Source organism: Clarias gariepinus, chromosome 15 (genome assembly GCF_024256425.1).
Source record: "Clarias gariepinus isolate MV-2021 ecotype Netherlands chromosome 15, CGAR_prim_01v2, whole genome shotgun sequence".
Classification (NCBI taxonomy): Eukaryota; Metazoa; Chordata; class Actinopteri; order Siluriformes; family Clariidae; genus Clarias; species Clarias gariepinus.
In genome coordinates this window covers 2,527,680-2,547,837 of record NC_071114.1, presented here as the reverse complement: position 1 = coordinate 2,547,837, position 20,158 = coordinate 2,527,680, and the positions used below count along the sequence as shown (strand labels likewise).

Sequence of the window (20,158 nt, the reverse complement as noted above, 5' to 3'; positions counted from 1 at the left end):
ACGTCATTGCTAGGTTGGAGGTCACTCACGTGTGTGTGTGTGCGTGTGTGTGTTTGTGCGTGTGTGTGTGTGTGTGTGTGTGTGTGTGTGTGTACCTAAGTATTTCCAGTGTGCAGTGTGGATTCTCCAGTCCAGCAGAGAGCAGCTTCACTCCTGAATCCTGCAGTTTATTGTGACTTAGGTCCAGTTCTCTCAGACTGGACGAGTTTGAGCTGAGAACTGAGGACAGAACTCTACAGCTCTCATCTGTCAGATTACACCCACGCAGACTAGAAGAGAAATGATGAAATATCAGAACACTGATCCCACACATACACACATACAAAATACAGCTAAAGTTTAACATGTAACAGAAATGTGAGTGTGTTTTTTTCACACACAGAAATCAGAGGACAGGACGCCACATCAGCACATTTACAGGAGCAGGGACGTCTTTCTGCACTGCACAATCTCTCAGCTAAAGTTTATTATAAGACCATTAGGTCATGTACATAACACACACATGTGAGAGTGAGCAGCCTACACACATGACATTCTGATCTGTGTTCAAGTTTCTACAAACAACAAACGACACTGCAGATGTAGAATAATTTATTACAAAAATAAACTAGTTATATATATACATATATATACAGTGGAACCTCGGATTACGAGTAACACGGTTTACGGGTGTTCTGCAAGATGAGCAAAGATTTTAAATAAAATTTAACTTGAAAAAGGAGCATTTTCTTGGTTTACGAGCACCGAGTACTGTATCATGTTTTACGCATGTGCTTCTTGTTTGGACGCCAAGCGTCACGTGATCACAACTGAGCCAACGGTTTTTCTCTCTCTTGCGCTGCGGAACCGTCTCCCCTGCTGGGTCTTAGTGCTTGTCTCTTACTGGTATAATAAACATCTGTGCATGGTTGTACGTTTACTATAACACTGTGACTACGTGTGTGTGAAACATATTTTATTATGTGTTCGGAAGCGCGTGTGTACAGCGCTTGTACTGTTTCTTATAACACATGTGTGTGCGCGCGAGTAAGGCAAAATAGATTCTCAATACAGAGGTTAAAAATCTACTTTCTTCCTCATCGCGGTATGTGTGTGTGTGCGCGAGTGTAATTAGACACTGTGCCGGCTGTGTGTGTGTGTGTGTGTGTGTGAAACCCTCATTCACAAACACACGCGCACAGAAATGAAGGCAAGAGACACACACTCTGCTCTCTGAAGAAACTCTGTCGCAAATCTTTTTAGAGGTAAGGTGCTGGGTCATTTGTTTGTTTGTTTTACTTTACAGCAGTGATTCTGTTAGTTTGCGCTTTTTTTTTTTTAGATAAAACAGTCTAGCGGGAGAGAGATGTTGATTCATGACCTCTGTTTACGGAAGTGTAGTCCAGTGCGGGAGATGCATTGTGGGTAATGCAGTCCGATGTGTGTGAACGCAAATGTGAGATTTAAGTTAGGATATAGAGCCTGAGTTTTGTTCTTCAGTAGTTTTTTTAGTTGGATTTAAATGCAGGATCCACCCGAAAGTTTGTACTATAATCTGACAATGCAGAAAATAAAAGAACGGGCATCGAGCAGTTTGTCCATCTCATCATTACACGAGCATGGATTAACGGGCTGTTGCGCTGTCGCAAGCAACATAAAAAAAGCGGAGAAGCTTTAATAAATTATGAGAGAACAACAGTCTGTCCGTTAATGTGTGTGTGAGTGTGTTTAAACGAGAGAAGAAAGTATTAATGTGTAAGATGAGGAAAGGGAGGCAGGAGGGGCTGAAAGCACGCATCTCCACTTACTTTAGCCTCACACACACACACACGCACACACATACACAGCGCCTGCATGCACAAAGGGAAATGCTTATCTGCTGGGATTTATTTTTAACTTTTTTGAAAGGTAACGTGCAGGTTAATTTGTTTTATTTTTAATTATTAATATTAAATTATTAATTAATTATTTTAATTATTAATTCTTTTTATGTATTTATTTTTTTGGGCTGTAGAACGACTAATTTAAGTTTCCATTTTTTCTGGAACGAATTATGCTCGTAATCCGAGGTTCCACTGTATATATATATACACACACACAGTGGAACCTTGAATAACGAATATAATTTGTTGCTCTCTCTCTCTCACTAAAGGCGAGAGAGTGTGTGAACCGGCACGGTGTTAAATTACGCGTGCACACACATAACGATAGGCTGAGAGAAAAAATGCACGGATGTTGATTATACCAGTAAGAGACGAGCACTAAGACCCAGCAGGGGAGATGATTACCCACAATTGCGCAGCGCAAGAGAAAGGAAATCGTTGGCTCGGTTGTGAACCTGTGACACTCAAAACAAGAAGCGCATGCGTGATACATGATACTCATGAGATACATGAGACTTGTCGTTTTCAAAATCAAAATATATAAAAAATCTTTGCTCGTTCTGTGGAACACTCACAAACTGCGTTACTCACAATCCGAGGTTCCACTGTACGAACATGGTGCTTTCAGGTTAGTGTAACAGCCTTCACAGGCGTGTGTGTGTGTGTGTGTGTGTGTGTGTACCTCAATATTTCCAGTGTACAGTGTGGATTCTCCAGTCCAGCAGAGAGCAGCTTCACTCCTGAATCCTGAATCAGTTTATTGTGACTCAGGTCCAGTTCTCTCAGACTGGAGGAGTTTGAGCTGAGAACTGAGGACAGAACTCTACAGCTCTCATCTGTCAGATTACACCCACGCAGACTGGAAGAGAAATGATGAAATATTAGATCACTGATCCCACACACACACACACACACACACACACACACACACACACAATACAGATAAAGTTTAACATGTAACAGAAATGTTAGTGTGTTTCATTCACACACAGAAATCAAAGGACAGGACGCCACATCAGCACATTTACAGTAGCAGGCCCGTCTCTCAGCTACAGTTTATTATAAGACCATTAGGTCATGTACATAACACACACATGTTAGAGCAAGCAGCCTACACACACTACACTATGATCTGTGTTCAAGTTTTAACACTGCAGATATATTTTAACAGCATAATGTATTACAAAAATAAACTATATATATATATATATATAGCAGCAGGGAAGCTCACTCGTCTCTCCAAGTTCCTTCTTAGCAATGAAAAACGTTACTATATAGTAACCTTTTTTTACCGCTAAGAAGGAACTTGGAGAGACGAGTGAGCTTCCCTGCTGCGAAACAGCATAAACAGCACATTCAACATCAATAAAACACACATCTAACACACATACACACAACCTGGCCGAAACCACCAACCCGAACACCCTTCCCCAACAGGGTGAACACAAAACAACCCCTCCCGCAAAGCATGATGGTTGCCAGTCGAACCCCACCCATTTATTTAACGTTATACAGTATAATGTAAATCTGGCAACCCTATCAGCACTGTGTTTTATCATGATGCACTCTGAGGGGTCGATTAGCAGATAAACAAAATATTTTAATTCTACATTTACATTTCAGATTTCGATTTCAGATTAACAACATTATGTAACAATTAAATATATAAATATGTTAAATATAGGTTACAATTTAAACTGAAACTAAAACTGTTTGACATATGTCACTATCTAACTGTATCAAAATGGCCTTAAATGTGCAAAATAATTTAGAAAGAAAAGAGTGTTCAGATTTCTGTCTGTGCTCTTACAGTTATAAATCTGTTATATAAGACATCTGATTTTACACACACTCTGACAACATAAATAAAATACTCACTCAGCTTTTCTGGAGGCTTTGACCACTGGCAGCAGCCTCAGAAGACATTCCTCTGATTGGTCGTATTTACTCAAATCAAACACATCCAGCTCCTGTTCTGAGTTCAGTAACACAAACACCAGAGCTGACCAATGAGCAGGAGAGAGTCTGGTTCCCCTGAGACGACTGTAATCTCCTCTGTTCAGGTAAGTTTGTACTTCCTGCACTAAAGACTGATCATTCAGTTCATTCAGACAGTGGAACAGATTGAGGGATTTCTCTGGAGATGGATTCTCCCTGATCTTCTCCTTGATGTACTCGACTGTTTCCTTTTTGCTGTGAGAGCTGCTCCCTGTCTGTGGCATTAAACCTCGTAAGAGAGTCTGATTGGACTCCAGTGAGAGACCCAGGAGGAAGCGGAGGAACAGGTCCAGGTGTCCATTCTCACTCTGTAGGGCCTTGTCCACTGAACTCCTGAGGACATCAGACATGGTTGGATTACTGAAGAAATTTAAAACGCTAGGATTTTGCCCCACTAACACGTTTCTCTTTTTAATGATGAAGGACAAAAATATGTATAAAGCAGCCAGAAACTCCTGAACACTCAGATGTACAAAGCTGAAGACCTTCCCCAGGTGAAGCCCAAACTCCTCTCTGAAGATCTGGGTACACACTCCTGAGTACACTGCAGCTTCTCTGACATCAATGCCACACTCTCTCAGGTCTTCCTCATAGAAGATCAGGTTTCCTTTCTCCAGTTGTTGGAAAGCCAGGTTTCCCAGTGCCAGGATACTCTCTCTGGTCTGCTGAGGATCAATGTCACATTTCAGATGGTACTTTTGGTCCTTGTGTTTGATCTGAAAGATCAGGAAGTGTGTAAACATTTGAGTCAGAGTCTTGGGGATCTCTCCACTCTCTGCTTCACCCAACATTCTCTCTAGAACAGTGGCTGAGATCCAGCAGAAGACTGGGATGTGGCACATGATGTAGAGGCTTCTTGAAGACTTCATGTGTGAGATGATTTTATTAGCCAGTCTCTGATCACTCATCCTCTTCTTGAAGTACTCGTCTTTTTGAGGATCGCTGAACCCTCGTACCTCTGTTACCTGGTCTACACACTCAGGAGGGATCTGATTGGCTGCTCCTGGTCGAGAGGTGATCCAGAGGAGAGCAGAGGGAAGCAGGTTCCCCTTGATGAGGTTTGTCAGTAGAACATCCACTGAGGCTGACTCTGTCACATCACACACTCTTTCATTCTTCTGGAAATTTAGTGAAAGTCGACACTCATCCAGGCCATCAAAGATTAACAGGACCTTGTAGGAGTTACAGTTTATTAATTCTAGTTTTCTCATTTCTGGGAAAAAATGGTAAAGAAGATTCATCAGACTGAGATGTTTCTCCTTCATCACATTCAGCTCTCTAAAGGGAAGTGGGAACATGAAGCTGACGTCCTGATTTGCTTTTCCTTCAGCCCAGTCCAGAATAAACTTCTGCACAGAGACTGTTTTTCCAATTCCAGCAACTCCTTTAGTCAGCACACTCCTGATAGACTTGTCTTTAAAGAGATCATTACATTTGATGGGTGTCTCCTGTGTTGCTGGTCTTCTGGACGCTGTCTCAATCTGTTTCAACTCATGTTCATTATTGACACCTCCACTCCAACCCTCTGTGATGTAGAGCTCTGTGTAGATCTCATTCAGAAGTGCTGAACTTTCATGCTGTGAGATTCCTTCATTAACTCTTTTAAACTTCTCTCTCAGGCTGGATTTGAACATTGGCTGATACACAGAGTCCACAAAGTCTAAAGAACACAGTAATAACATGTTTTATTACTAAATCAATACTGTATGTTCAATATAAAATGTAAAATTCTTACAAATGCTACTGTTTATTCCTGATTCATGTAATAAATATTACTAAAGGAACAGGACCATTGTACAGAGTAACCACAAGCTATATGATGAACAGAACAGAAAAGCACCAGTTCATATTCATGATAATTCTTTGTGCAGAAAGTTGCTCCTGGTGATTCCTGACAGTAGGCTATCTGATATTGTTCACTATGTAAACGTCATGATTTGTGAATATGTCAAAAACAACATATCTGAAATAAATAAATCTATATTTTCAAATAAATATTCTCATATGCACATAAGAATCTTTCCCCAAGAAAATGACTTGTCGTGTAAATCCACATGAATCGCTGCTCTGTCTTTCATTCATCTTAAAACCCCTATTTGTCACCATTGAAATGGTGTGGCATGCTCTAAAGGACTATACAGGGCTGATAGTGGAAAAAATTCCTGAGCCTGAACTTTTTTTCCTTGTCCCCGAGGTGAGTAGGGGTGGGGGTACTATGTATGCGACGCACTTTAACCACATAACTTGTTGGCCCTGGGTCCAAATATATAAAGTCTACTGTATATATATATATATATATATATATATATATATATATATATATACATACCTCTGATCATCATTATTGTCAAGTCTCTTTTAAGATATTTTTATATTTGCATTATGCCCCCAGTATTATTCAAGAAAATACAGCATTTTCTTCTCAATATGTTCACTGCCTAGATTGACATTATAAGCCCATTTTAGTACAATCACTGGAAGTAAATGCTACAGATGCAAGACAGGTCAGTAAGTGGCAATAATAGTAGTTCAAAGTAAACAGGAATTGATTAACTAATTGATTATCCTCTGCTAATTTCTTACATAAAGTGACGAGTGGGTGAGTGATATTAAACGACAGGTCAAAAAAGCCCAGCAAGGAAGGAGCACAAGCAATTTTTTAAATCAGTCACACGATCGATCATTGAGGGTGGAATATTATGGCGTTATATTCCTGCCACAATTCTGAGCGATTCTGCTTTCTCCATTCTGTGGGCGCTCAACTCTGCCTGTACGCTCGCTCAACTTTGTCCAGTGTTACAAAACAGCCACAAAACTAGCCAATTACAGACAACCACACACACTACTGCTGATTGGCTGTTCCTTCTCTATCACTTGCACATCTCAGGTCTAGAGAAATGACAGATCAATATCCGCGAACCTGATTTTTTATCCCGCAGCCACAGTACGCTGCACGCCCAAAAATCTGGCGTGGTGCCGGAGCGCTATTTCCCCTGACTATATTCAACAAGAATATAGAAAATAAGAACCTTAAGAATAATAATAATTAGAAGAAGAATCTTTTCCCCAAAAAATTACTTGTTGCGTGAATCCACACAAAACGCTTTAAGCTTTTTATTATAATAGTAATCATCATGCTTTTTTACTGTTTGTGTCCAGTATTGAATAATTATTTGTGATCTAAGTACAGTGAAACCTTAGAATAGAAATAACTCAGTTTACGAGTGTTCCGCAAGACGAGCAAAGATTTTAAATAAAGTTTGACTTGGAAAACGAGCAATGTCATGGTTTACGAGCACCGAGTGTCATGTATCACGCATGCGCTTATTGATTTGATGCTAAGCATCATGTGATCACAACTAAGCCAGCGGTTTTTCTCTCTCTCGTGCTGCGGGTAATCATCTCCCCTGCTGGGTCTTAGTGCTTGTCTCTTACTGGTATATTCAACATCCATATGTGTATGTGTTTTTCTTTCTCTTGCCCTGCAGAGTGTGTGTGTTATTTGTGTGCGCGCGCCTAATTTGACACCGCGCAGATGCGCACACAGACTCTTTCTTTCTTAGTTAGTGTGTGAGTGTTTGAGTGTGTGTGTCTCTCTTTTGCCTTTAATGTGTGTGAGAAACAGAAAGGGGGTCCTTCACTCACTCACAACCGGCACAGTGTCAAATTACACGCGCACACACAACACACACTCAGCAACACAGGAGAGAAAAAAAACACACACACAGCGCCTGTGCGCATAAATTTATTTTTACTTTATTTAAAGTAAATAGATTTATTTTTACTTTATTTAAGGTAACATGCAGGTTTATTTGTTTTATTTTTACTTTATATTTTGTGTTAATTATTTTTATGTATTTATTTATTTGGGCTGTGGAACGAATTATTTTAATTTCCATTATTTCTTATGCGAAATGTGCGTTGATTTACGAGTGTCTTGGGAAACGAGCCTGCTTCCGGAATGAATTATGCTTGTAATCCAAGGTTCCACTGTATGTTATGACTGATCCACCAGAAATGCAACAAAACACAAACATACTTGCTAAATGAACGCTGCCTTTTACAAAGCGACGCTTTCACTTTTTGTGTGAGGAATCAGAGTGTGTTGGTGTACACAGCTAAGACTTCAACAGGAGTTCTGGTGAAACCTGGTTTCACCTGAGCCAATTGAAATGAGTATTTTTTAATCCCTGAAATCCCCAGTGAAAAATAAACTTTGATGTATTACAAATATGTTAAAAACCTTGATAGTACACTGCAAATATACTAACAAAAAGTTGTACCATGAGTTAATATATAAAATGTATAGTAACATCATGCTTTTTACCAAATTTGGAATTAAACTTTAAACATATGTCACGAACTGGGTGTAGTGGCTGGTGTAGAACACCGTGGGCAGAGAGAGCAGGCATAGAGGCAAAGGGGTTGTGTAAAAAAAAAAAAAAAAAAAAAGAGTCTTTAATGACCAGTTAACACAAAGTATAAATAAAGACACAAACAAAGGAACAACCAAACTCAAACAATACTTAACCCTGTGCTAACAAGGAGTCTCTGGCAGGACACAGAGTGGAGGACGAAAAACACACGTCCTGTGGCGAGACACAGGCAGAGGGAGGACAAACACATAACGGGACACAAACTATGCGTGGAGCTAAAACTAGGGGGAGACATGTAGAAACAGGACTAGGGCTAAATACATGGCAGTCAGCTAGGCATGGCTTCTAGTTAAACATGGTTACGATTGCTCTTAACCATGGCAGTCAGCTACACATACACCTAGCTAAGCATGTCTTCATCCCCAACATGCACTAAGCTACACTTACCTAATAGCTCAACACACACTAGGGAATTGGGGCACAGAAACACAGAGACAAGGGATACCCAGTGGCTCGGCTAGGAAACATTCAAAGGCCAAGCTCACTGGGACACTAGGGAGACAGGAAACACAGAATAGCTAGAGACACAAAGGGGCTATGGCTAGAAGCATGCTAGTTAACTCAACATAGATTTTAGCTAAACACACTCCTAGCCAAACACACACCTAGCTACTTACCTGGCTCTAGCTAAACACACAAGAACACAGGAGGACAACAACCACAGTACTTACATACATTTAGGACAGGACTGAATCAGCTTCACTAACACAGACACACAGAACATACACAGAAACATTGCCAAACTGAGAGCCCAAGTCAACACAACTTAAATTAAAACATAAACTAAACAAAGAACAAAACAAAACAAAACAAACCAAAATAAACCAAAACAAAATGCCCACACAACGGACAGTGGTTAAACCAAAAATGTTCCACCCAGTTTCCCAGGGCCTGTTTTAGAAAGGAGGTTCAAACAACTCGGAGTTTAAACTTGAACTCTGAGTTAATTGACCCAGAGATTAAAAACTCAGAGTTTTCGGTTTCAGAACAGCTGATCTGAGTAAGGTCAATCAACTCTGAGTGGACTAACTCAGAGTTAAGCGTGCACACCGCGACTATAAAAAGCCATTATCAATGGAGTTGATAATAATTACGAATCACCATGGCAACAGCAGAAAAAAAAAATCGGCATTTTTTTCCCCAACTGAACTTGATATGCTTATGCAGACTTATAGCAAATATGAGCACATATTTAAAAAAAAAAAAGTAACACCACTGCCTCGCGAAACAGAGACAGGTAGCGTGGAAAAACATAGCTGCTCAAGTTAATGCGTAAGTTTACATTTAAAGCAATTAAATATTTCAGTATAATAGATAATAAGTAATGTGTGACGTTTATTGACTTTTCACTTGAAAATGTTGGGAACTGGCCATAACTGTAAAGTAATTTCAGATGAAATTGCATTAAATTACATAAAATAGGGTACTGCATAGTTTCTACAAGAAATTTGAAAAAAAAAAAAATAGCATATTACTGCATATAACATATAACCTTTAGAATGTTAGCAGTACTAAAAAATTGATTTTAGAACGAGTAATAATCCCATTACTCTAGTTACAGTACATGTTCCTGTTGAAGGTCAGTGAATTGAAGCTAATTATTATTATTTTTTTTTTGCAGTTATATCAAAGGTAAAACTTAAAATGTTATTGAATCTAATTGTAATTGTCATGTAGGTGCAATCCTGCAGGTATTAAAAGAACATGGCAGCAGCTGAAAATGAAATATAAAAACATAATTCAATCAGGTAAGGTTTGAGCATGTGATGGATGTACATGACAATACATGTGTAATGCTGTTTTCATACAGTGCTCTTTTTTGTTTTATTTGACGTCTCTTCAACCAACAGAAAGAAGGCAGAGGCTCGCAAGACAGGGGGAGGCCCTGCACCACCACCACTCACAAATGCTGAGGAGATGGCCCTAAATTTGAACACTGGAAGGCAAGTGGCTGAGGGAATTCCTGCAGGGTGTTCATCAGAGCCAGTCACTCCACAGGACACAAGTGCCTACATGCCTACATAAACTGTATGAGGGCCACACACACACACACACACACGCATACATACATACATATATATATATATATATACATATATATATATATATATATATATATATATATATATATATATACACATCTTTCATTTTTAAATTGGTGTCAATGGATTCTGATGGCAATATCTGCGTTTTGGAGCCTCCTGTCTTATCAGAACCCCCGGCAGTTGTAAGTGTCCTAATTTCTGGTGTATTGAGTAGGCTAAGTAATATTATAAAGTGTGCTCAACCAAATGCTCTTCTTCTCAGGATGTAGGGGATGATGACACTATTTCTGCTGATACAGATAGGCCTATAGAGGTAATGTTATGTCTGTAGACATAAAACAATCCTTACATTTTTGTGTCCAGTAACTTATAGAATGTAAGTATATCCAAGTATAAACGTATTCTTGTCTTCCCCCATCACCACCCTCCAGAGTGTGGAAGAGGAGGAGGAGGAAGAGGGTCCATCAACTTCTTCTGCACAGATGAACACAGTTCAGTGATGTACAGTAAATGCCAGAGTTTTATTCAATGTACAACATGATGTAACCCTAAACTACTATATTTTCAGTTACCCGTAAAGGAGTTATATAGACTGCATCTACTTAAGCAAATCAAAAAGAAATGATATACTTGGATCGACAGATCCTAAAGTCCGATATAGAGATAGAGATCCTGAAACACAAGCTACAGGTAAGGTGTGTATTGTGATTCGTGGATTATATAAAAGTTTTTCAATAATATAGAAATTTACCAGTTGCTTTTTAATTTTTTAGGAAATAAAGAAGACCAAATAAAGTGTTGTGACTTGTGTTTATTTCATTTATTTTATTTTATTTTTTGTGGTGGTGGTGAAAAACGGTAACGCTCAAACAAAAATGTATGGGGAAAAGACAAAATCCACTCTGGGTCTTAAAATCCTTGCCCGACGTAAATGTAATTCTCTTCGAATTAATGCAGCCTCCTCATCTATGGGATCCTCCAAAAAAAGGACAAGCCATTCTCCTAACTATTGGACCGAAATGTGGGCAATGAATGACTAAGGCTATGGCGAGAAATACCGCTGCGTCTTTAAAAAAGGGGAGGAGACCGACAGAAACTCCGAGTTCAGAGAATAAAACCTGCTCCCGACCAGGTTAGGTTCACAGAGTAAGTTACCACGGTAACTGACTCTGAGTAATAGTTACCTCTCTTTCAGAAACAGGCTTGAGTTACCTGCTTTCTCGGGTTTGACAAACCTGCCTTTTTGAAACGGAAAACTCAGACTTTCTCTTATCTCAGGGTTACCAAACTCTGAGTTTTCACTTAATCTCCTTTCTGAAACAGGCCCCCAGTCCAAACAGCTATTTATAGATGGATTAATGGCTACCTCGGTTCAGGTGGGCACTCGCATCACCTGACCGAGGTACCTGCTGGGAAACTGAGTCAGCCAACAAAAAATACAAATAAAAAACAGTGACTTCTGGTGGTGGACCCTTACATACTTCAAAATAATTGTATTATAGTACACTTTCCAAAATATATATTATTGGAAAATATACTTTAAGTGAAAAAATATGCTCGAAATAATCATTGTACAGGGTGACACAAAAAAACGGGAACTTTTTTACAATCCAATAAAACTAGAAGTGATAAAAGTATTAAATTTTATTTATAGTAATTGAAACCTAAAACTTGCCATTTACAAAACATTGATGGAATTTATAATTTTAAAAACATTACGTCCTTTAGTATGGAACTCCAAAGTGTTCACAATTAAATAAATAAATAAATAAATAGGACATGATAAAATAAATAACTCTATGAATTAATGATATTGTGAAATAATGGAACATATTTTGAAACAAAGCTTATTATTTTGAAATATATTGCACCCTGCAAATTATTTTTTCCAATAACAGAGGTTATTGTAGAGGCATTTTATTTTATTTGTAGCGCAACCACATAAGGGGTTGTTTTCATAGACCACAAATAAAGTGGTAAGAAAGAAATAAAACCACCATGGGCCTCATGTATGAAACTTTGCGTAGATTTCATCTTTAAAGTGAGGATAGGCAGAATTTGCGTACGCACAAAACCTTTCAGATTTATAAAACCGTACGTACACCAGAACCTGCGCAAGGTTTGCTTTATAAATCACAATTATCTGAATATTGTGGAGGTACTGCTGTCTGAGGTGGAGAGCCAAAAAAAAGTTTTATTTGGTGGGCTCTCTGCGGGCATTTCAAATTAAAAAAAGATGTTAGAATGGGAGCAAGTAATAGAAGCAGTCAATGCTGTTACCTCGGTGCCTCGCACAGTCCAAGAGACAAAAAAAAAAAGACTTAAAAGTAGTCGTTAAAAAAAAGAATATGTGCACACAGGCGCAGTGTCGTAACAACTGGTGGTGGTCAAGGAACCACTGACCTCTCAGCCTTTGATGCAAGGGTGGGCACGATTATAGGGGAAACAGAATTAAGAGTTCTTCCAGAATTCCAAGGTGATACGGATGTGATTTGTGGTGAAAATGGTAAGTAATTGATTTATCTCCACATTATATAAGTTTTTGTCTGTTTAAAATTCTGCTTTTTTATTGTGGATAATTTAAATCAACCGATTCAAATTCCGCGGAAGTGGAAAGTCCTAAAATATCCAAGTGACAAATCTAGCAATAGATGCAGCTGTCCTTAAAGGTCCTACACATCCCATTTTTCATTAAATGTTAATATAATCTTTAGGGTCCTAATGAAAAGTTGTCATTATACGTTAATTAAAAATTCAAAAGGATTGTGTAAAAAAAACACTACTTTTACCTGGTAAAAACTAGCTCTGTTCCCAGCAACCTGTTTCAGTACATGCTAATTTAAATGCTCATGACCTCTGCTGAGCCCGCCCCCCCCAGTTCTGTGGGGCGTGTCTTCACAACACACGTGGGGTATAGCCACAGAAGTGTAGTCCAGTGCGGGCAATGCTTTGGACCGCATTACCCACAAAGCATTGCCCACAATGCAGTGCTTTGTGGGTAATGCAGTCCAAACTGGAAAACGCTGAAATATAGAGCCTGAGCCTGACAACGCAGAAATTAAAATAATAGACATGCATTGACTCGATTTGCCTTTCTCATCACTGCATGGGCATGAATTAACGGGCTGTTGCGCTGCCGCGAGCAACAATAACAAAAGTGGAGAAACTTACCGAGAGAGAAACCGATGAAAAATGATTATCGCAAACATGAACGCATTTAGGTAAATCGGCGGGGACGTTAGCTTTAAAAACTAAATTCAGCCACTGCGTCCTCAGTGGCTCAGATACCTAACCCTAGGTAGGTACCCTAGGTCACTAACCCTAGGTAGTGAATGACGACTGCTGTGTCCGCTATTACACCCAACAACTGTACACAACACTCGCTTAGGCGCCATTTTGCTCCAGCGGCGAAAAACAATGGCCGACAGCTTCTTCTGGGTCTTTGCTAAAACACCAGTGTCAATCAACTAGTGTAGGAGTGGCCTCTTGTGGTGTGGCGTCACATCGACAGGCATTTGCGATTGGCCTGATTTCAGAAGGGGCATGTTATTGTAATAAATGAAAAGAAAACCACTGGTCGGCTCTTTATTATCGTAGAGTGGTGGTGTACGCACTCTCCTAACACACAGTTCAGTCCAAACAGCTTAAAAAAGTGCATGTAGGCCTGTATGACCCCTTTAAGATATACGTTTATTAAAATAGTCGATTTTCCTGTTTATTCATATGCAAAAAATGTAACTTAAAAAGACAAAAGTAAGTCATCAAGTGCACATTTTATTTCACACATTTACAGATATGCAATACAACCTTTAATTAAATGTTTTTTAATGATTAAAGGAAAAGTTATTCCTGGAATGCCTTCAAGCCCGGTGAGTGGTCCAAGTGGGGTAGACAAGGGATGTAGGCTTAGATCCTACATGCCACTGCCGCCGCCATCCTGTGTGCCTCCACCACCATCCTTTGTGCCACCACTGGCATCTTGTGTGCCTCCACCAACGTCCAGTGTGCCGCCATCATCAAATGCCCAAGCAACCTCATCCTGTGCGCAATCCAGTGCATCATCATCATCATCATCATCCTTTGTGCCACCACTGATCGCTGTTAACTCAAGGCCTGTACTGATGGAAGAAGTCATGCAGACCCAACGTCACATGGTTCATGCTGTTAATGCGGTGTGTTCCGAAAATAAGTGGTTCACTTAAAGAACTTGTGAAAAAATAAAAAGTTTAAATTCACTAGCCTTTTTACATTGCATTTATTACATTTATATGACGCTGTATTGCCATAGCATTATGCACTGCATTAGGAGGGCCAGGGTCGGGTTCATTATCTTCAGCATGGGCATTCGATGAAACAGGTATACCTTTCTTTTGAGCAATGTTGTGCAACACTGCGCAAGCCACCACAATGCGGCAAACCTTTGTAGGGGTGTACAATACTGTGCCACCAGACGTATCCAGGCACCTCCAGCGTCCTTTTAGCATACCAATAGTGCGTTCAACCACTGAACGTGTCCGGCAATGCTTCTCGTTATAACGCCGTTCTTGTTCAGTTTGGGGTCTAGTAAGTGGAGTTAGCAGCCATGTTCTAAGAAGATAACCACTGTCTCCTGAGAGGTAAAACATTTAAAAAATTTTTAAAGGAAATATAACAAAACAATGAATGTAAATACAATGGGACAATTAATATAACATTTCAAGTGCTAGGCAGAGGTAACAATTATAAACAATATTATAAGAATACTTTAAAGAAAGTACATGCTTGTAAAATAGCCTTCAGATAGCTTTTTGTTTTTTCCAGGGCAATATTGATTCAATATAACATTTTACTTAATTTTTAAATGCTGTAAAACATGTTTTATTACCTGAAAATTTGCATTAATTAATGTGAAATTTTGCATTAAAAATATTAAAATAAGTGTGGGTTTGTTTATCATTGAAGATTATAATTATACCTAAAATATATATTTTTTTAAAGGTATGCTTTAAACACATTTGCATCATTACTCAATTACAATTACATGCGCATTCCTGCCGACTTACCAAGAAGCCATCCATCACGCACAGCTCCTGTTTGCAGTCTGTTTCCTACACTGCTGTTGGACAAAATGTAGGAATCATGAGTTGACCCAGGCCATCTCGCAACTACATTTGTCAGAGACATATGCACATCACATATGATCTGCACGTTCAAAGAATGAAAATGTTTTCGGTTAACAAAAGCAAATTCATTCTCAGATGGTGCCATTATTGCAACATGAGTGCAGTCAATAGCACCGATTACATTTGGAAAACCGGCGATTGCTGCAAATTGCATTTTGATGTTGGCTTGTTCAGCTTGCGTGTAAGGAGAACGGATGTATCGGGGTGCCATCCCCACTATGGCATCCCATACACGGCTCAGGGATGACTGCGACATACCCGATCGGTCTGCCAACTCTTGCTGAAAGTACCAGTGGCCAAGTGGCCTAATGTGGTCGAGACTTGTACAGGAACACACAGCGTGTGGTTTCTCCGCGAGGGTCTTTCCAATACTGGCCGTAATTCAGAACACAATTCCAAGAGGATGGCTCTTGGGAATCGAAATCGGCTCATGAGCCAATCATCATCATGAGCAAGGAAATCTTCACGGTCTCTAAAAACATGCTTCCTCCGTAAAGCGTCATTAGCAAGGTCTTCTAACAGCGCTAGAGCATCCATTATGATGATATGTTCTATACGCACATACCTTTTTATAGCCCATTCATTAAAAAAAAATAGTAAATTCAAAGTATTTGCACCTGGTTAAGAATGCTGATAATGATAATTCGGGTTGATGCAATATGATTAATTGGGTGATGTAATAGGATAATTTAGAAGTTTTTAATTTTAAATAGTTATTGCTATTTGGGCCAGTTGGTGTCGCCAAAACACATACTTTTCTAAAAGAGTGCGTACACACGGTCAAGAGCATCCTTATAGCACTTATTTACGGCAAGTTTATTTTTTATAAATCCCGATATGTGCGTAAAAAAATGTGTACGCACATTTCTATGCCCATTTTGGGCGTACGCAACATTTATACATCAGGCCCCAGGTCTTTTTAGCAACCCCCGTACGGTTATTTTTGTCTCCAAGACGACGGTGTTTTGGTTCCAGGGTTAAGCACTCGCGGGCATGCGCAGTCGTGCCGTGGGGGAACCGTGATAACCTATCGGGTCACATGTCCCGGTATAAAGCCGGAACCGGCAAAGTCCTCGGGACAGAGAGATAAGACAGCGCACTGCATTTGGTTTGAGAGAGAGAGAGAGAGCTTGTTTTTATTTCCTGTGGATTACTGTTTCCTGGTTTCATTCAATACCCATCTCGTTCCATTTTTTCGCGTGCTCCCGGATTATACATCTTTTACCGGTGAGGCCGAGCCATCTCTCCCGTGCACCATTACACACTTACAATAACATGGACTTGGATTTCACACTTACAATAACATGGACTTGGGTTTTGGTGCACTTTATATGTTTGTTTGTCTATTTCACTTTAATACACTTTGGTTTGGTTTTGAAGTTGTTGTCGTCGCATGTCTTTCCTTGCTCCGCGAAGATTGTGCAACACCAGAAGTAAGTAATATTAGCCCATATTTAGATTTAAGACCCCATTTTTGTGTAATTAGCTCTAAAATAAAATCTGAGCGTTACAAATTCATGCAGTTTTTATTTTAAAATGTCATTTTTTCAGTCAGTTTTTATTTCAAAATCCTGTTTTTTACGATGGCCTATTTATTTCATAATGCGACTTTTCAGCAGATTCCTTTATTCAGACGTAAGTAATAGCGCATGAAGTATCGAGTTAGGTCTAATGGAGCAATACGTATTCTATGCAGTAGGTGGCAGTACAGTGTCTACTGGTAAATTATCCCTCTCTATCTGATCTGCTAAAATAAAAAGAACTGCCTAAAGTTTACACCAGTCCGCCATCTGCCGTGACTTTTGACACAACTTACTAGTATAAAAATATAACTCAATAGAGAAATAAATGCTTTAAAGTATATTATTTAAAGTATCACTAAACATACACTACTGTTCAGAAGTTTTTTATTATTATTATTATATTTATTGTGGTAATTTTTTAATTTTCAGACATACAAAAAGAACACAATCACACAAACAGACAAAACACACCTACAGAAGTGTAAGAAAAAAAAGAAAGAAAAGAAAAAAAAAGAACAGTATCTCCTTCAGTCAACCACTTCACTGTGTAAAGGGAAAAAAGATCAAAAATAGATTTGTACTCAATATGACATTATGAATAATAGTGGCAATAAAAATACAAATATTAATATATAATCACCTAGGTACTTAAAGCAAAAGTGAAAGGGGAGTGAAAATAAAAATAAAAATAGAGAACGAACTATACTGTTCAGAAGTTTAATGTCACTTTCTAACTCCATGATAGTTCCTAATTTTTATTTCTTTCTACACTGTAAAGGAATGCTGAAGACGTCCAAAAAATGCATTAATCTCCTTTGAACAGTTAATGGTGAGATGTTTCTGCTACTTCTGCTCTGTAAAGACTTCATAACACCTCTAATCTTTGATGCTGTTAATTCATTTGAAGTCATTTTTCAGGCTGATAACTCTAAATGAACTTCTCGTCTGTGGCAGAGGTAGGTTTTGGTCCCGCCCTCCTGGGACGGCCTTCATGAGAGCCAGTTTTATTATGGTGCTTGACGGATTTTGCAAATACACTTGACAATACTGTTCTTGCAAGAACTATTACAGAAAGGCTGACCTCTGTGTCTTAAAATAACAACTTACTGTTGTTTTTCTTGTTGTTACGTAATTACTTAATTCCATATGTGTTATTTTATAGTTTTGAAATCCCCAGTATTGTTGTAGGATGTAAAAAATAAATCACTAAACAAAAACAAAGAAATTTGCAAGTGACCCCAAACTTTTGAACGGTAGGTCATATTTGTAAAACAAAGAAAAGAACATTAAGAACATTTAAGACAAACAACAATTAAAACTATAAAGACAATATTTTAGCAGGTCAGGGAGGATCATCCTGATGCAGTCAGTGTAAGATACACCACTCAGTGTATCAGCAAGCAAGTATATGGTGAACAGCAGCGTTGTTCCTCTTACACGCTCCTGCACAACGAACTTGGAACTACTGTCCATCATGTGCCGTCCTTTTGATATACCTCAGGAGTTTACATCGGTCATAATCAGTGCCGTTTATATTCCACCACTGGACCACTGCTATACAACGGTCAAGGACGGCTACAAGGCACAATCTCGCCCTCCGTTTGGTAAATCCGACCATGCCGCCATCGTCCTCATGTCAAAATACAAACAAAGGCTGAAACAGGAAGTTCCGGTTCAGAGGGAGGTCGCGCGCTGGACGGACCAATCGGTGGCCGCGTTACAGGACGCACTCGATGGCGCAGACTGGGACATGTTCAGAAACAGCTCCAATGACGTCAGCCTTTTTTAACGGAAGCGGTTGTGGGATTCATTGGGAAACTAGTGGATGATACCGTGGAGAAAACAACTATTAAAACGTTTCCCAACCAGAAGCCGTGGGTGGATAAAACCATCCGCGTCGCTCTGAGATCTCGCACCGCTGCCTACAACACGGGACTTGCGTCGGGGGACATGGAACCATACAAGGCTGCGTCATATAACATCCGGAAGGCGGTGAAAGAGACGAAGCAGCGCTACGGGAGGAAACTAGAGTCACAATTCCAACAGAGTGACTCTAGGAGCCTGTGGCAGGGACTAAGGACAATAACGGATTATAAAGCAACAACATCCGGAATGACGAACGCGGATGCGACTCTGGCAGACAAGCTGAACACTTTCTATGCTTGCTTCGAGGCTGCAGCTAAAGACGCTAGCGATGCTAATGCTAGCAGTGCTAACGGCTGCAGACAGGAAGACACTGCCAGCACCGAAACGCGTTCATCATCACCGAGCATGACGTGAGGAGAGCCTTCAAGAGGGTGAACACCAGGAAAGCAGCAGGACCAGACGGCATCTCAGGCCGTATCCTCAGAGCCTGCGCAGACCAGCTAGCACCTGTGTTCACTGAGATATTCAACATCTCTTTATCTCAGTCGGTGATCCCCACATGCTTCAAAGAGTCCATCATTGTTCCTGTCCCGAAGAAACCTCATCCTGCTTCACTCAATGACTATCGCCCTGTAGCCCTCACCTCAGTAGTGATGAAGTGCTTTTAACGCCTGGTCAGAGACTTCATCATTTCAGTTTGCTGACAACACCGCCGTGGTGGGCCTGATCTCTGATAACAACGAGACGGCCTACCTGAAGGAGATTAGGAATCTGGAGAACTGGTACCAGAGAAACAACCTCCTTCTTAACGTCAGTAAGACAAAGGAGTTGGTAGTGGACTTCAACACCAAGCGGGAGAGAAACTACCAGACCCCCGTCATCAACGAGAGCCCAGTGGAGAGAGTGGACAGCTTCCGATACCTCGGTGTTCACATCACGCAGGACCTGTCATGGTCCTGTCACATCAACACCGTGGTAAAAAAAGGCCCGGCAGCGTCTCTACCACCTCACACGCTTGAGAGACTTCAGACTGCCCTCTAAGGTGCTCAGAAATTTCTACTCCTGTACCATAGATTTACATGATTTGGAAACAGCACCATGCAGGACAGACGAGCTCTACAGAGGGTGGTGCGATCAGCTGAGCGCATCATCCGCACCGAGCTCCCTGACCTGCACTCAATCTACAGCAGGCGGTGCTGGACCAAGGCCAGGAAGATCATGAAGGACCTCAGCCATCCCAACAATGGACTGTTCTCTCTGTTGAGG

General features: G+C 40.0%; 1 protein-coding gene across 1 annotated transcript in view; it reads right to left on the bottom strand.

Moving 5' to 3' along the window:
* LOC128542750 (NLR family CARD domain-containing protein 3-like) overlaps positions 1 to 20,158 on the bottom strand; it is a 98,807-nt gene that overhangs the window by 10,484 nt on the left and 68,165 nt on the right. Inside the window, exons 5-7 of the mRNA XM_053512728.1 lie at positions 3,741 to 5,520; positions 2,545 to 2,721; positions 96 to 269 (exon numbers count right to left, since the gene is read on the bottom strand). Of these exons, the coding sequence (XP_053368703.1) occupies positions 96 to 269; positions 2,545 to 2,721; positions 3,741 to 5,520 (2,131 nt within the window). The remainder of the gene's footprint in view (positions 1 to 95; positions 270 to 2,544; positions 2,722 to 3,740; positions 5,521 to 20,158) is intronic.